The following is a 13,116-nucleotide window of genomic DNA, read 5'->3' as shown; positions in this document are numbered from 1 at the left end:
AAATAGCAAGTCAGGCAGCATTGTTAGTGTGGAGAGAAAAAGCACAACGGATGAACAACTCCATCAGGAATTTGGTACAAATCAAGGTAAGATCATTTCTGGTTTGAAATAAGTCACAATTTGAAAACTGATGAAAGAAACCGTGGCTATTGGGTAATGCTGTGGGCCAAAGAGGAAGAATTCCTTTACTCAGAGAGTGGTGAGTCTTTGGAATTCTCTACCCCAGGGGGTTGTGGAGGCTCAGGCATTGAGTGTGTTCAATACAGAGATTGCAACCAGCCTCCCATCCATTGACTCCATCTACACTTCCTGCTGCTTCGGAAAAGCAGCCAGCATAATCATGGACCCTGGGCATTCTCTCTTCCATCTTCTTCCATCAGTTAAAGAGATACAGAAGTCTGAGGACGCGTATCAACCGACTCAAGAACAGCTTCTTCCCTGCTACCATCAAACTTTTGAATGGATCTACCCTATATTAAGTTGATCTTTCTTTACACCCAAGTGATGACTGTAACACCACATTCTGCACTCTTTCCTTTCCTTCTCCCCTGTGTACTCTATGACCAACGTGTTTTGTCTGTATAGTGTGCAAGAAACAATATTTTTCACTGCATTCCAATACAAGTAGAATCATAGAATAGAATCCTTACAGTGCAGAAGAAGGCCATTTGGCCCATCAACATGCACCAACCACAATCCCACCAAGTCCCTATCCCTGTAACCCCATGCATTTACCCTGCTAATCCCCCTGACACTAAGGCACAATTTAGCATGGCCAAGCCACCTAACCCACATCTTTGGATATGTGGCAATTATAAATCAAATCAAATCAAAGATTTCTGCACGGTGAAGGGATGTATGGGACAATGCAGCATGATGGAGCTGAGGTTGACAGTCAGCAATGATTTGGTCAAATGGCAGAGCAGACGTGAATGGCCTGCTCCTCTGTACCAAAGTGAATCATTAATGTCATGATATGTATTTTAAAAAGTGCTGGCAGGGATAAAGTTGTAGCTATTAGAAGTGGAAAACTTGAAGGTGAGTAAGATTTGAAACTACCCATAAGTTAGTGCAGCTTTTGCTGTGGCTGTACCTTTAAATTTAAAGGGGGGGAACTGTGCGTCATGACATCATGGCGCTGCTGTGACTCTCTGCGCCTGCGCTGGCCTCCTCGATCCGGATGGGAGGGCGGAAAAGTGAGGCCCTACGTCATGACATCATGACGTTACCACCACTCTTTGCGCCTGCGTCAGTCTCTGTCACGACATCGTGTCGCTGCCGCCACTCTCTGCGCCTGCGCCGGCCTGCCACCGCCGGGGAGGGTACACAGGCAGGGCCAGCGTCATGACATCATGGCGCTGCTGTGGCTCTCTGCGCCTGAGCCACCTCTGCGTCATGACATCATCTCGCTGCGGCCGTGTGCCAAGGCCCGGGGGCGGAGTCCGGGTGATTCCCTACGTACTGACGCCACGACGTTGCCCGGCGCGACGTCAGACATACACACAGGTCTCCCCGGACGGGACGTCGCGAACGTCCTGACGTTACGGGACGCTGTCGCATGCGCCGTGCTCCCACTCCCTCCCAGGGACCGGACGGCTCCGTTCCGCTCCGCTCGGCGGCCGCTTTGTTCTCGCGGGCAGGGGGGGCGAGCCGGCGGCTGGCGGTCTGTGTCACTCGTTCTCACCGCCCTCGGGTGCCGCTGGGTCCGGGCTTGTCCATCCCCCCCGCCCCCATCCCCTCTCCCCAACTCCCCTTCCTCCCTTAGCCCCCCCTCCCCTCACCCCGGCCCCCCCCCAACCCACACACCACGCCTGCCGAGATCCCACCATAGGAGGCTCCGGCTCCAAGATGTCCAGCCGAGCCGTCTGCCGAGAGGCCAGTCACGCCGGGAGCTGGTACACGGCCTCAGGTAGGAGCCGGTTGGGAGAGGTGGGGGAGGGAAAGTCTGCATGGGACCGGGTGACAGGGCTGGGGTATGGGTGGAGCACTGGGGGTGACAGGGCTGGGGTATGGGTGGATCACTGGGGGTGACAGGGCTGGGATCTGGGTGGAGCACTTGGGGTGACAGGGCTGGGGTATGGGTGGAGCACTGGGGGTGACAGGGCTGGGATCTGGGTGGATCACTGGGGGTGACAGGGCTGGGATCTGGGTGGAGCACTGGGGGTGACAGGGCTGGGGTATGGGTGGAGCACTGGGGGTGACAGGGCTGGGGTATGGGTGGAGCACTGGGGGTGACAGGGCTGGGGTATGGGTGGATCACTGGGGGTGACAGGGCTGGGATCTGGGTGGAGCACTTGGGGTGACAGGGCTGGGGTATGGGTGGAGCACTGGGGGTGACAGGGCTGGGATCTGGGTGGATCACTGGGGGTGACAGGGCTGGGATCTGGGTGGAGCACTGGGGGTGACAGGGCTGGGGTATGGGTGGAGCACTGGGGGTGACAGGGCTGGGGTATGGGTGGAGCACTGGGGGTGACAGGGCTGGGGTATGGGTGGAGCACTGGGGGTGACAGGGCTGGGATCTGGGTGGAGCATTGGGGGTGACAGGGCTGGGGTATGGGTGGAGCACTGGGGGTGACAGGGCTGGGGTATGGGTGGAGCACTGGGGGTGACAGGGCTGGGGTATGGGTGGAGCACTGGGGGTGACAGGGCTGGGGTATGGGTGGAGCACTGGGGGTGACAGGGCTGGGATCTGGGTGGAGCACTGGGGGTGACAGGGCTGGGGTATGGGTGGAGCACTGGGGGTGACAGGGCTGGGGTATGGGTGGAGCACTGGGGGTGACAGGGCTGGGATCTGGGTGGAGCACTGGGGGTGACAGGGCTGGGATCTGGGTGGAGCACTGGGGGTGACAGGGCTGGGATCTGGGTGGAGCACTGGGGGTGACAGGGCTGGGGTATGGGTGGAGCACTGGGGGTGACAGGGCTGGGGTATGGGTGGAGCACTGGGGGTGACAGGGCTGGGGTATGGGTGGAGCACTGGGGGTGACAGGGCTGGGATCTGGGTGGAGCATTGGGGGTGACAGGGCTGGGGTATGGGTGGAGCACTGGGGGTGACAGGGCTGGGATCTGGGTGGAGCACTGGGGGTGACAGGGCTGGGGTATGGGTGGAGCACTGGGGGTGACAGGGCTGGGGTATGGGTGGAGCACTGGGGGTGACAGGGCTGGGATCTGGGTGGAGCACTGGGGTTGACAGGGCTGGGGTATGGGTGGAGCACTGGGGGTGACAGGGCTGGGATCTGGGTGGAGCACTGGGGGTGACAGGGCTGGGATCTGGGTGGAGCACTGGGGGTGACAGGGCTGGGATCTGGGTGGAGCACTGGGGGTGACAGGGCTGGGATCTGGGTGGATCACGAAGTGACAAGGCTGGGATCTGGGTGGATCACGAAGTGACAAGGCTCAAATGTAGATGTATCACTGGGGGTGACAGGTGGGAATGAGTGGATCACTGGGAGTGACAGTGCTGGGAGGTGGGTGGATCACTCGGGCTAACAGGGTTGGGATATAGGTGGATCACTGGGGGCTATCTGGGCCAGGACGTGGATGGATCACTGGGGGTGACAGGATTGGGATATGGGTGGATGACTGGGAGATGTCAGGGTTGGGATATGGATGGATCACTGGGGGTGTCAGAGCTGGGATATGGGTGAATCACTGGGGCTGACAAGGTTTAAATATGGGTGGCTCACTGGGGCTAACAGGGCTGGGATATGGATGGATCACTGACGGGTGACAGGGCTGGGATATGGGTGGATCACCAGGACTGACTGGGATATAGGTGGTTCACTGGGGCTTGACAGGGTTGGAATATGGATGGATCACTGGGGGTGACAGGGTTGGGATATGTGGATTACTGGGGGGACAGGGCTGGGATCTGGGTGGATCACTGGGGGTGACAGGGCTGGGATCTGGGTGGATTACTGGGGGGACAGGGCTGGGATCTGGGTGGATCACTGGGGGTGACAGGGCTGGGATCTGGGTGGATCACTTGGGGTGACAGGGCTGGGATTTGGGTGGATCACTGGGTAACAGGGGTGGAATGTAGGTGATGAGTGGGATATGGGTGGATCACTGGGAGTGACAGTGTTGGGTATGGGTGGATAACTGGGGTTTCAGGGCTGGAATGTGGCTGGATCACTGGGGGTGACAGGACTGAGATTTTGGTGGATCACTGGGGGTACAGGGATTTGAAATGGATGGATTATTGGGAAGGGGTTGGGATGGGGTATTGGGTATTTGAAAAGGAGTTGGGACTGGATGTTGGGTTATTGGGAATCGGTGGAGCAGGCAGGGTGGTTTACTGGAATGACAGAATGATGGTACAAATGTATAGTAGATGCAAAGTGGTTGGATAGTTAAATATAGAATGGGTATCTGTGGATAATTGGAATCCTGTGGCTGTCTGCCTCTGAAGTGAGGGAGCTGATAGCTGATGGAGCCTGTGATATGATATTTTCCATGGCGATGAGGTCTGACCAATGTGAATAGATTGGGGTGGACTGTGTGTTTGATTGGAATTAATAGTGCAATTGAAAGGGAAATAATGCAGGAAAGAGAACATGGAAAATTGGGGTTCTGAATGAGCGATGTTGAGATTTGAGGGAGATTGGGAGAAGACTCTGACAGGAAACCGCGTAACGGGACACTGGGGAAGTGGCTGGAGATTGGTGATAGTTAATGGGATGGTGGTGACGGGGTATTAGAGAATTGATAAATATGTAACATTGCACTTGGGACAGTATTCCTAAAAAGAGAAGACAAGTTGCGGAAGTTTTTCCATTTTGCAGACAAACAAACAAAATTGCAAATTTCAAACAATCACAAGATTCTATATGGTAGGAGCAAATGATGCTGATTGCTGGGCCAGTCTGAGATGTCTCTCATTGTAACAATATTGAAATACTGTACCTGGCAAAGAGACTCTGTACTGAAATCCAAGAGAAAATGGCGTCTGCAAGAGTGAGGCGACACAGCACCAGGACAATGTAGAACAGTCAGTTTTATCCTCAACCCAACCCTAACATGGTGGCCTTCTCCTTCAAGAATTCAGAGTAAAATGAGTTCCATGGATCTTACTGCCAAGTTTGGTGTGGGTGTGGTCTGCTGACTTGCATTAAACTCACACGTGAGGGACCATAAGGGCAACATGTGTGTGAAATGATGTGGGTGGGTTTTGGGGTAGGGGCAGAGACGAGAGCTTTACTCGCATACCATACTTAGCTTTTTTGTGTTCGACATGGATGGCTGCTGCCTGTAGGAAATGGGAGAACAAAAGCACAATAATTAGGAGCAGGAGTATGCTATTTGTCAAGATCGTGGTTAATCTTTCTTTCAATTTATTAGTCACAAGTAAGGCTTACAATAACACTGCAATGAAGTTACTGTGAAATTCCTTGATTGCAATCTCAACTATATTTTCCTGTCTACTCTTTGACTTTCTTGCCAGTCGCGAATCTACCTAACAAAAAGTGCTGGAAAATCTCAGCAGGTCTGACAGCATCTGTGGTGAAAGAATAGAGCCAACGTTTCAAGTCTGGATGATCCTGCATCAGACCTGACAAAGGGTCATCCAGACTCGAAACGTTGGCTCTATTCTCTCTCCACAGATGCTGTCAGACCTGCTGAGATTTTCCAGCATTTTCTGTTTATGTTTCAGATTCCAGCATCCACAGTATTTTGCTTCTACCGAGAATCTATCTAACTCCCTTTCAAAAATATTCAATAATCTGGCCTTAAGTGCACTCTGGGGAAGAGAATTCCACACGCTAACAACCCTCTGGGAGGAAGGAAATCTCATTTCTATCTTAAATGGAAGTTCCCTTATTTTTAAATTACACCTCTGACTTGTAATCTCTCCCTCAAGGGGAAACATCCTCTCAGTCTCCACTTTGCCAAGTCCATTCAGGGTCTTGTATGTTTCAATATGATCACCTCTGTTTTTTTAACCTTCAGCGGATGCAGGTGTATAGAGATACAGCCTCCCTCACCTTAATGAGATGAATGAACACAAGCACAGTGTGGGTGGTGGGAGGGGAGGGGGAAACAGAGTTTGGGGTGGTTTGACTATCAGTTTGACCCAGAAATGTTGAGAGAGCTGGGGTGTAACTGGGAGGGACGAGATGCTTGACTAGGGGCTGCATGACATCTTAGTATTTGAATGATGATCACTTTTCAAGCTTGAAAGATTTGAATGCAAATTCACTGTTTCCCTCTGTTTTTTGCTTGCCGAATAGTTAAATGACTGCAGAATCAGTGACAAAAGAAAAATAAATTATTGGGAAGCATGTCCTATGCTGTAGAAGTTCTACATGGTGTCCATATTGCGGCTAGTCAGGTGTGTAGCTTTATTTCTGAACCATATCGCTAGGATCAGGTGAGATAACTTGATCCTCTTCAGTCTGAGTTAGTTTATATTAAGTTTATTTATTTTGACACAAGTAGGGCTTACATTGGCACTGCAGTGAAGTTATTGTGAAAATCCCCAAGCCGCCACAATCCGGCATCTGTTCGGGTACGCTGTGGGAGTATTCAGCATGTCTTTCGGACTGTGGGAGGAAATCAGAGCATCCAGAGGAAACCCACGTGGACACGAGAATGTGCAGGCTCCGCACAGACAGTGACCCAAGCCGGGGATTGAACCCAAACTGTGAGGCAGCAGTGCTAACTATTGTGCCAACGTGCTGCCACAGTGCAGTATTTACAGGGAGTAGGGTGAGGAGAAAGTCTTATGGCCCTTTGAATCTGTTGCTTTTGTTCTTGGTGAGGCTGCATGTGGGTCAGTGGTAAATACATTTACATTACCAGCATCCAATATGGAAAATACAGCCAGATGTGGGTCCATGCAATATCTCTTCTGGTAAAGAAGGCTGCAGGTATGCACTTAATGCTACTGGCACCTCATGATCGTGTGGAATACAGGGTGGCATGGTGGCACACTGCTGCCTCACAACGCCAGGAGCCCAGGTTCAATTCTCAACCTGGAGCACTGTCTGTGCAGTGTCTGCACGTCTTTCCTGTGTCGGCGTGGGTTCCCCCCAGGTGCTCTGATTTCCTTCGGCTGCTGCGGTTTTTTCTCACAGTCGGAAAGATGTTTTGGTTAGGTGCATGGTGCATGCTAAATTCTTCCTCAGTGTACCCGAACAGGTGCCGGAGTATGGTGACCAGGGTGGTAACCATTAAGCCTGCTTGTGACATTAATAAATAAACAAACCCAAAGATGACTTTTCTTGCAAAAAGTCAAAGCTGAATTTGTTTCCATTATGAGTGTTCGCTGCAGCAGAAAATCCTTGCCATTTCTTGCAGTTTCTAGTCTGGAGCTGCCCTGCAGGTTTGGTGCTCTGTTGGTGTTTGTTTTGCAGGGCGACTTTTTTCTCTTAACTATTGGGAAATCTAAGAACTGGTTGGAGAATGGCTAGAAGGTTCAACCCTTTGCGATTCTTCACTTGGTTTTGGTCTGCTGAAGTTACACCACCACTGCTGCTGCTTCAGTCAGCTGTCAAGGCATCTTTGATCATCTCATCCTGTAACAGGAAGATGGCAGGTTTCTTTTAAAAAGTTGCTCACTTCTGCCAACCAGCTGCTGTATGACGTTGCTACTCACTTATTTCAAAGCATGGATTCCCAAACTGTAGCCCCTCTGAGCCTTGCAGTCAGAGCCAAGCCTACGCAGTTCTATTTGTGCTTATATTTCCACGGTGCCTTGCCTGTATTTAGTGAGCAGGAGGTTTTGAAAGGGGCTATCCAGTTGCCTCGTGATGGCTGAATGCTGAATCAGAACACCAGAACTCATTGCTGCTTACAGCTTGAGTTATATGGGAATTACTTGGCACTCGAGTCAAGCTTCATAGGTGCTTAACCCTGCTGAGAGACTAACAGTCTATGCAGCCTTAAAAAACCCCAAATTTTCACACCTTTTATTTTGAAAAATAAAGGAATACGATTCCATTGCGCCATAAAGTGACCCGATGACCTATTGAACAATACTAATCCAGGATTACATTAAACCGAGTTACATGGTAACAGTCTTAACTGGAACTGCTGGCCATTCAGCAACTCCCCTCTTGTGAAATAATTACGCACTTGAATGATTTTTTTTAAATGATTCAGCATCATGCAAGTGAAATATTGACTCTCCTCCCCTAGCAAACGGCCTTGACTTGCGACTCGGCCATTCTCAGCAGTAGAGTTGCCAGATCTCTTAGCCACAAAGGGAGGCAAATGAGAGAGGGTCACATGGAACATCAGAGAGCTTAATTAAACTTGTAAAGGTTAATCCTGACCGCCTGTTATGAAATTAAAAAGTTTGTGGTTGAGATCAATGAATGCTGTGGATAAAGGATATTAAGAAATATGGAACCACAGCTGTTGGTCTAATTGGATGGTGGAACAGGCTCAAGGACTCAATTGCTTCCTTCTGTTCCAGTGTTTAGAAGTTAAATGATAGCTTCGAAGATCTGTGGCAAGAGGGCAAACAGTTAATGAGGGCATTCAGGATTAATGCCAAGAAGCTGGTCCTCAGTGGCCCTGAGCTAGAATTGCCTTCCAGCTGGAGGGTTGATGGAAAACTGTAGATGACCCACCAAGACAGAGGTAGTGGTGTCGAATTGTAGGTTTCTATGGGAGGTGTTTGCTAGATGGGCTGAATGGCCTTCTTAGCCTGTAATCGCCTTTTATATGGTTCCTGACAGTCCATAATGGCACTTTCAGCCCTTTGATTTTGCACATGTCAGCAGAGGTGTGACCCAATGGGACTGCAGTCTCCAGTGCTTGTTTAATGGCTTCTGCTACATTACCAGTTCACCCTCAATTTCTGCTGTGACATGAGAAAGATAAAGCGATGTATTTCAGAAAGTGTCCTCGGGAAGAACGTGTGAGGGGATTTTTTTGTTTTGAAGCTTGGGATAGACATTTCAAAAAAATATATTTGTTCAAAGCATGCATGGTGTGCGATTCTGAATCTTGTTATATTTTGGCTTAGTACTGTCCTGTACTTCTTGGGAAACTTTAACTTTTCAAAGGACCTGTCTTCCTTAATATATTTTTAAACATGCCTTATCCCACTTGAGCATTTTTAGATGTATTTGTACAATCAGCATCCTAATCCTATCCTGTCCCGCTTTGTCTACGTGCCAATTTAAAAGCCAGAGAAAATAATGAGCTTATCTTTTTCTCCTCATAGATTAATTCTGTTTGTGGGGAAATCAGGTCAGGCTGTTGCTGTTAGCGTTTACTTGGCATGGGATCTGTGCTCATACTTCTTTGGTCTTAAATGTGTACTGTTGGGGATTCCAACACTTAATATCAGTAACTTGTATAGTGCCTTTAATTGGTTTGATTTATTATTATTGTCACATGTATTGGGATACAACAAAAAGTATTGTTTCTTGCAAGCTATACAGATGAAGCATACGGTTCATTGAGATGGAAAGGAGAGAGTGCAGAATGTAGTATTACAATCATAGTTACAGTGTAGAGAAAAATCAACTTAATATAAGATAGGCCCATTCAAAAGTCTGATGGCAGTAGGGAAGAAGCTATTCTTGAGTCGTCTGGTACATGATCTTAGAGTTTTGTAGCTTTATTGCGACGGAAGAAGGTGGAAGAGAGAATGCCCAGAGTGCGGGGGGTATTTGATTATTCTAGATGCTTTTCCAAGGCAGCAGGAAGTGTAGACAGGATCAGTAGATGGGAGGCTGGTTTGTATGATGGACCCTTTGTAGTTTCTTGTGGACTTAGACAAAGCAAGAGCCATACCGAGCTGTGATACACCCAGAAAGGATGCTTTCTATGGTGCATCTGTAAAAGTTCATGAGATTCATAGCTGACATGCCAAATTTCCTTAGTCTCATGAGAAAATAGAGGTGTTGGTGAGCTTTCTTAACTTTTGCATTGCCATGGGGGGGACCAGGACAGGTGGTTTGTGATCTGGGCACCTAGAAACTTGAAGCTCTTGACCATTTCCACTTTATCCCCATTGATGTAGACAGGAGCATGTCCTCTACTATGTTTTCTGAAGTCGATGATTATCTCATTCGTTTTACTGACATTGAGTAACATAAAAAGCATCCCAGAGTACTTCACAGATACCCATATTCTAAAAGTCTGCTGTGTCCATCCTTGTTTTGGCCAGTTCCCCTAATTGCTGCCTACACTGACTCCTAGTCTGGCAACCCTTCGATTTTAAAATTCTCATCCTTATTTTCAGATCTTTCCTTGGCCTTGCCCATCCTTACCTCCTTCACCTTTATAACCTTTGAGATCTGTTCTCTTATCCCTATTCAAGCTTTACACACGTCCCCAGTTACTCTCATTTTAACACTGAGGCAAGGTCAGAGAAAGATGGATGGCTGGAGATTTGATGGGTCTCTAAAAGATTGATCAAAGAGGTGTGCTTCAAGCAGGATGAAGGGGGAGAGGTTTACCAGCGAATGCAGAACAGCCGGAGGCATACTCGCCAAAGATGGGACAGAATGGGGATGTATAGGTGTTTGAGGAACAGCGCGTTCTCAGGTTGGGAGAGGTGGGTTGAGCGAGAAGTGGTTAGATAAGGAATGGAGAATCAAAATAGATTTGATATGTGCAACCAGAACTTGTGAACAATTAACCCACCTGGGATAATCTCTTGTCTCTTTCCAGGAGCTCAACTGAACGCACAATTAGAAAGCTGGCTTGCCCAAGCACAACCCACTGGGAGGCCAGCTAGAGCCATCATTGCACCGTAAGTACATTCATTAAATTTGTTAGCCGGGTTTTTACAGTGACAGCCTTAACAGTAAGCTCACTCCCATGCTTATCCCAAACAAGAATGCATATTGTGTCTGCTTCAGCTGTAAAGAAGAAGCTTTATTTACACAGTAACATTCCATTTCCCCAGGTTTTCCAAAGTGCTTCACCTTCACTCTATGCGGGTACACGTGCACTGAATCCCACACGTAGCAAGTGTTTTTTGAGGTGGTGCTGGTTCGAAGAAGAGTGTTAACCAGAAGATCAGAGAAGACTATTAGGAGACTACCAGAGGCAGAATGGTGGCACGGTGGTTAGCACTGTTGCCTCTTAGCACCAGGGATCCGGGTTCAATTCCGGCCTTGGGTAACTGACTGTGTGGAGTTTGCATATTCTTCCTGTCGCTGTGTGGGTTTCCTCTGGGTGTTCGGTTTCCTCCCACAGTCCAAAGATATGCAGGTTAGGTGGATTGGCCATGCTAAATTACCCCTTTGCGACCAAAGGTATGTGGATTAGATGGATTGCCCATGGTAAATATGTGGAGTTACAGGGACAGGGTGGGGGAGAGGGTCTGGACAAGTTCTGACTAGATGACTTTGACTAGCTGAATGACTTTGGTGCTGTAGGGATTCTATGATCTCTGTCGCCCACTTTTAATAGTACCACCATAACTTTTGCATCCACCTGATTAGGCAGTTGTGATTTCGTTTTGACACTTCATTGAAAGAAAGCATCATTTGTTCAAACCGGTTACTGAGGTTATTAATGTTCTAATTTTTCTGATAATGAATTATTAATGTTCTGATTTTTTTCATCAACATTTTATTTGAGGGAAAAAAAACTTGTTTTGTTAGTTGCGATGTTCTGGAGGAAGTGTCTGCATTGGCTCAGTTGTAACACTCTTGCCTCTTGACGCAGAAGGTTGTGGTTTCAAGTCCGCCTCCAGATATCTGAGTATGTAATCCCAGGCCTACACCCCAATTGAGGGAGTGCCACACTGTTGGAGATGCCATCTTTTGGATGAAATGTCAAACCAAAAGCCCACGGTCTTCTCCGTCAATGGATGCAGAAGATCCCATGGGATTATTCAAAGAAAAGCAGAGATGCATCCAACTTCCTGGCCAGTCCCTCAACCAACATTATTAAAGCAGGTTATCTGGCAGTTAATCTCATTGCTATTTATGGGATTTTGTAGTGTGCAGATTGAGTCCTGTTCATTATAGCAATGAGTAAATTTCATAAAGTGCTTCGTTGGGTCCAAATTACTTTGGGATAGTAATTAAGTGAATGCAAGTTTGTTTGTTATGACTGAGCCAGTTGTTCTAGTTCTCAGTTGCCAGTCAAGTAAGTGCTGTGTGGCAAGCAACCACCATCACCCTTTCTTAACCTGTATTTGAACACAAACCTTTTGCTTGAAAAGACAGTACAAGCATTCTTCAGTCAATTTCTTGGTTAATCTAAGAACATTTCTGATCGGTTCAAGATATTTACAAGTGTTCACAGTTGTTGGCTCGCAAAAATACAACCGGTTCATTTCTCATAATTTTGTCCTTGAAGGGTTTATACAAAGTGCTGTTGTAAGGATTTGCTGGTGCTTGTAAACATGATGTGAATTGCTTGCATTGCATTGTTGTGAGCCGTGTATCTGAAAGAGACTGTTGGCAGGGTTTCTGAGGCGGCCGGTACTGTCAGAAATCTCAGACAATACAAGACTCACAAAGCCAGGGTCTCAGATCGAAGACGTAACTTTTATTTAACCAGCGGCTGCTAGGGGAAATCATCAAAGAACCAGGGTAGCTCTGAGATTGAGCAGCTAAACCTCTCCAATGAGTTTGAATGTTATCAGTTATAGGTTTTCTTCTCAATTATTTCCACCTTTCATTAGCTTTAAATCAATCATCTCCAATATACACAAATCAACAGTAATACCTGTCATGTACCTTAGCCAATTGCACCTTACGCGTTGGCATAATGGCATGTCATTAGTCCGGTGAATCCGGAAGCTAACTCCTGCCCTGGCTGACCTTACTTCCTGTATTCCTTAGCGACCAGAGACGCTAGCACAAAGTTCAAATGAACATTCCCATCAGTTCCCTTAGGTCACTACCAAACCAGATTAACTAATGACTCCATGTCTGGGCTTGCATCCGTCTTATCTGGATATGAATAGACCCTATTCAGATCAATTACTGCATTACTTTCACATCAGAAGCAGTGAAGGTCATGTTAGTGGAGTGCTGCATTTTTTTGGAGAGTTCTTCTTTCAGACCAGGCTCTGCTTATTTGCTCACAAATGTATCAAAAATTCAATGGCAAAACTTTAGGAAGATTAAATGTCCTTCCAGGTCCTGATCAACATTCCTTTCTGCAAGTGTGAGGTTATCCACTTTGGCAGGAATA

At 47.9% G+C, this 13,116-nt stretch overlaps 1 protein-coding gene across 1 annotated transcript in view; it reads left to right on the top strand.

Annotated features, from left to right (window-relative positions):
- The first annotated feature begins 1,776 nt into the window (after positions 1 to 1,776).
- memo1 (mediator of cell motility 1) overlaps positions 1,777 to 13,116 on the top strand; it is a 39,712-nt gene continuing 28,372 nt past the window's right edge. The window contains exons 1-2 of the mRNA XM_080200085.1: positions 1,777 to 1,909; positions 10,630 to 10,711. Of these exons, the coding sequence (XP_080056211.1) occupies positions 1,849 to 1,909; positions 10,630 to 10,711 (143 nt within the window). The 5' untranslated portion in view covers positions 1,777 to 1,848. The remainder of the gene's footprint in view (positions 1,910 to 10,629; positions 10,712 to 13,116) is intronic.

Source organism: Carcharhinus amblyrhynchos, chromosome 12, assembly GCF_965287045.1.
Source record: "Carcharhinus amblyrhynchos chromosome 12, sCarAmb.v2.hapA, whole genome shotgun sequence".
NCBI classification, from domain to species: domain Eukaryota; kingdom Metazoa; phylum Chordata; class Chondrichthyes; order Carcharhiniformes; family Carcharhinidae; genus Carcharhinus; species Carcharhinus amblyrhynchos.
The sequence above is the reverse complement of the archived record's forward strand: the minus strand, read 5'-3'. Positions and strand labels throughout refer to the sequence as shown.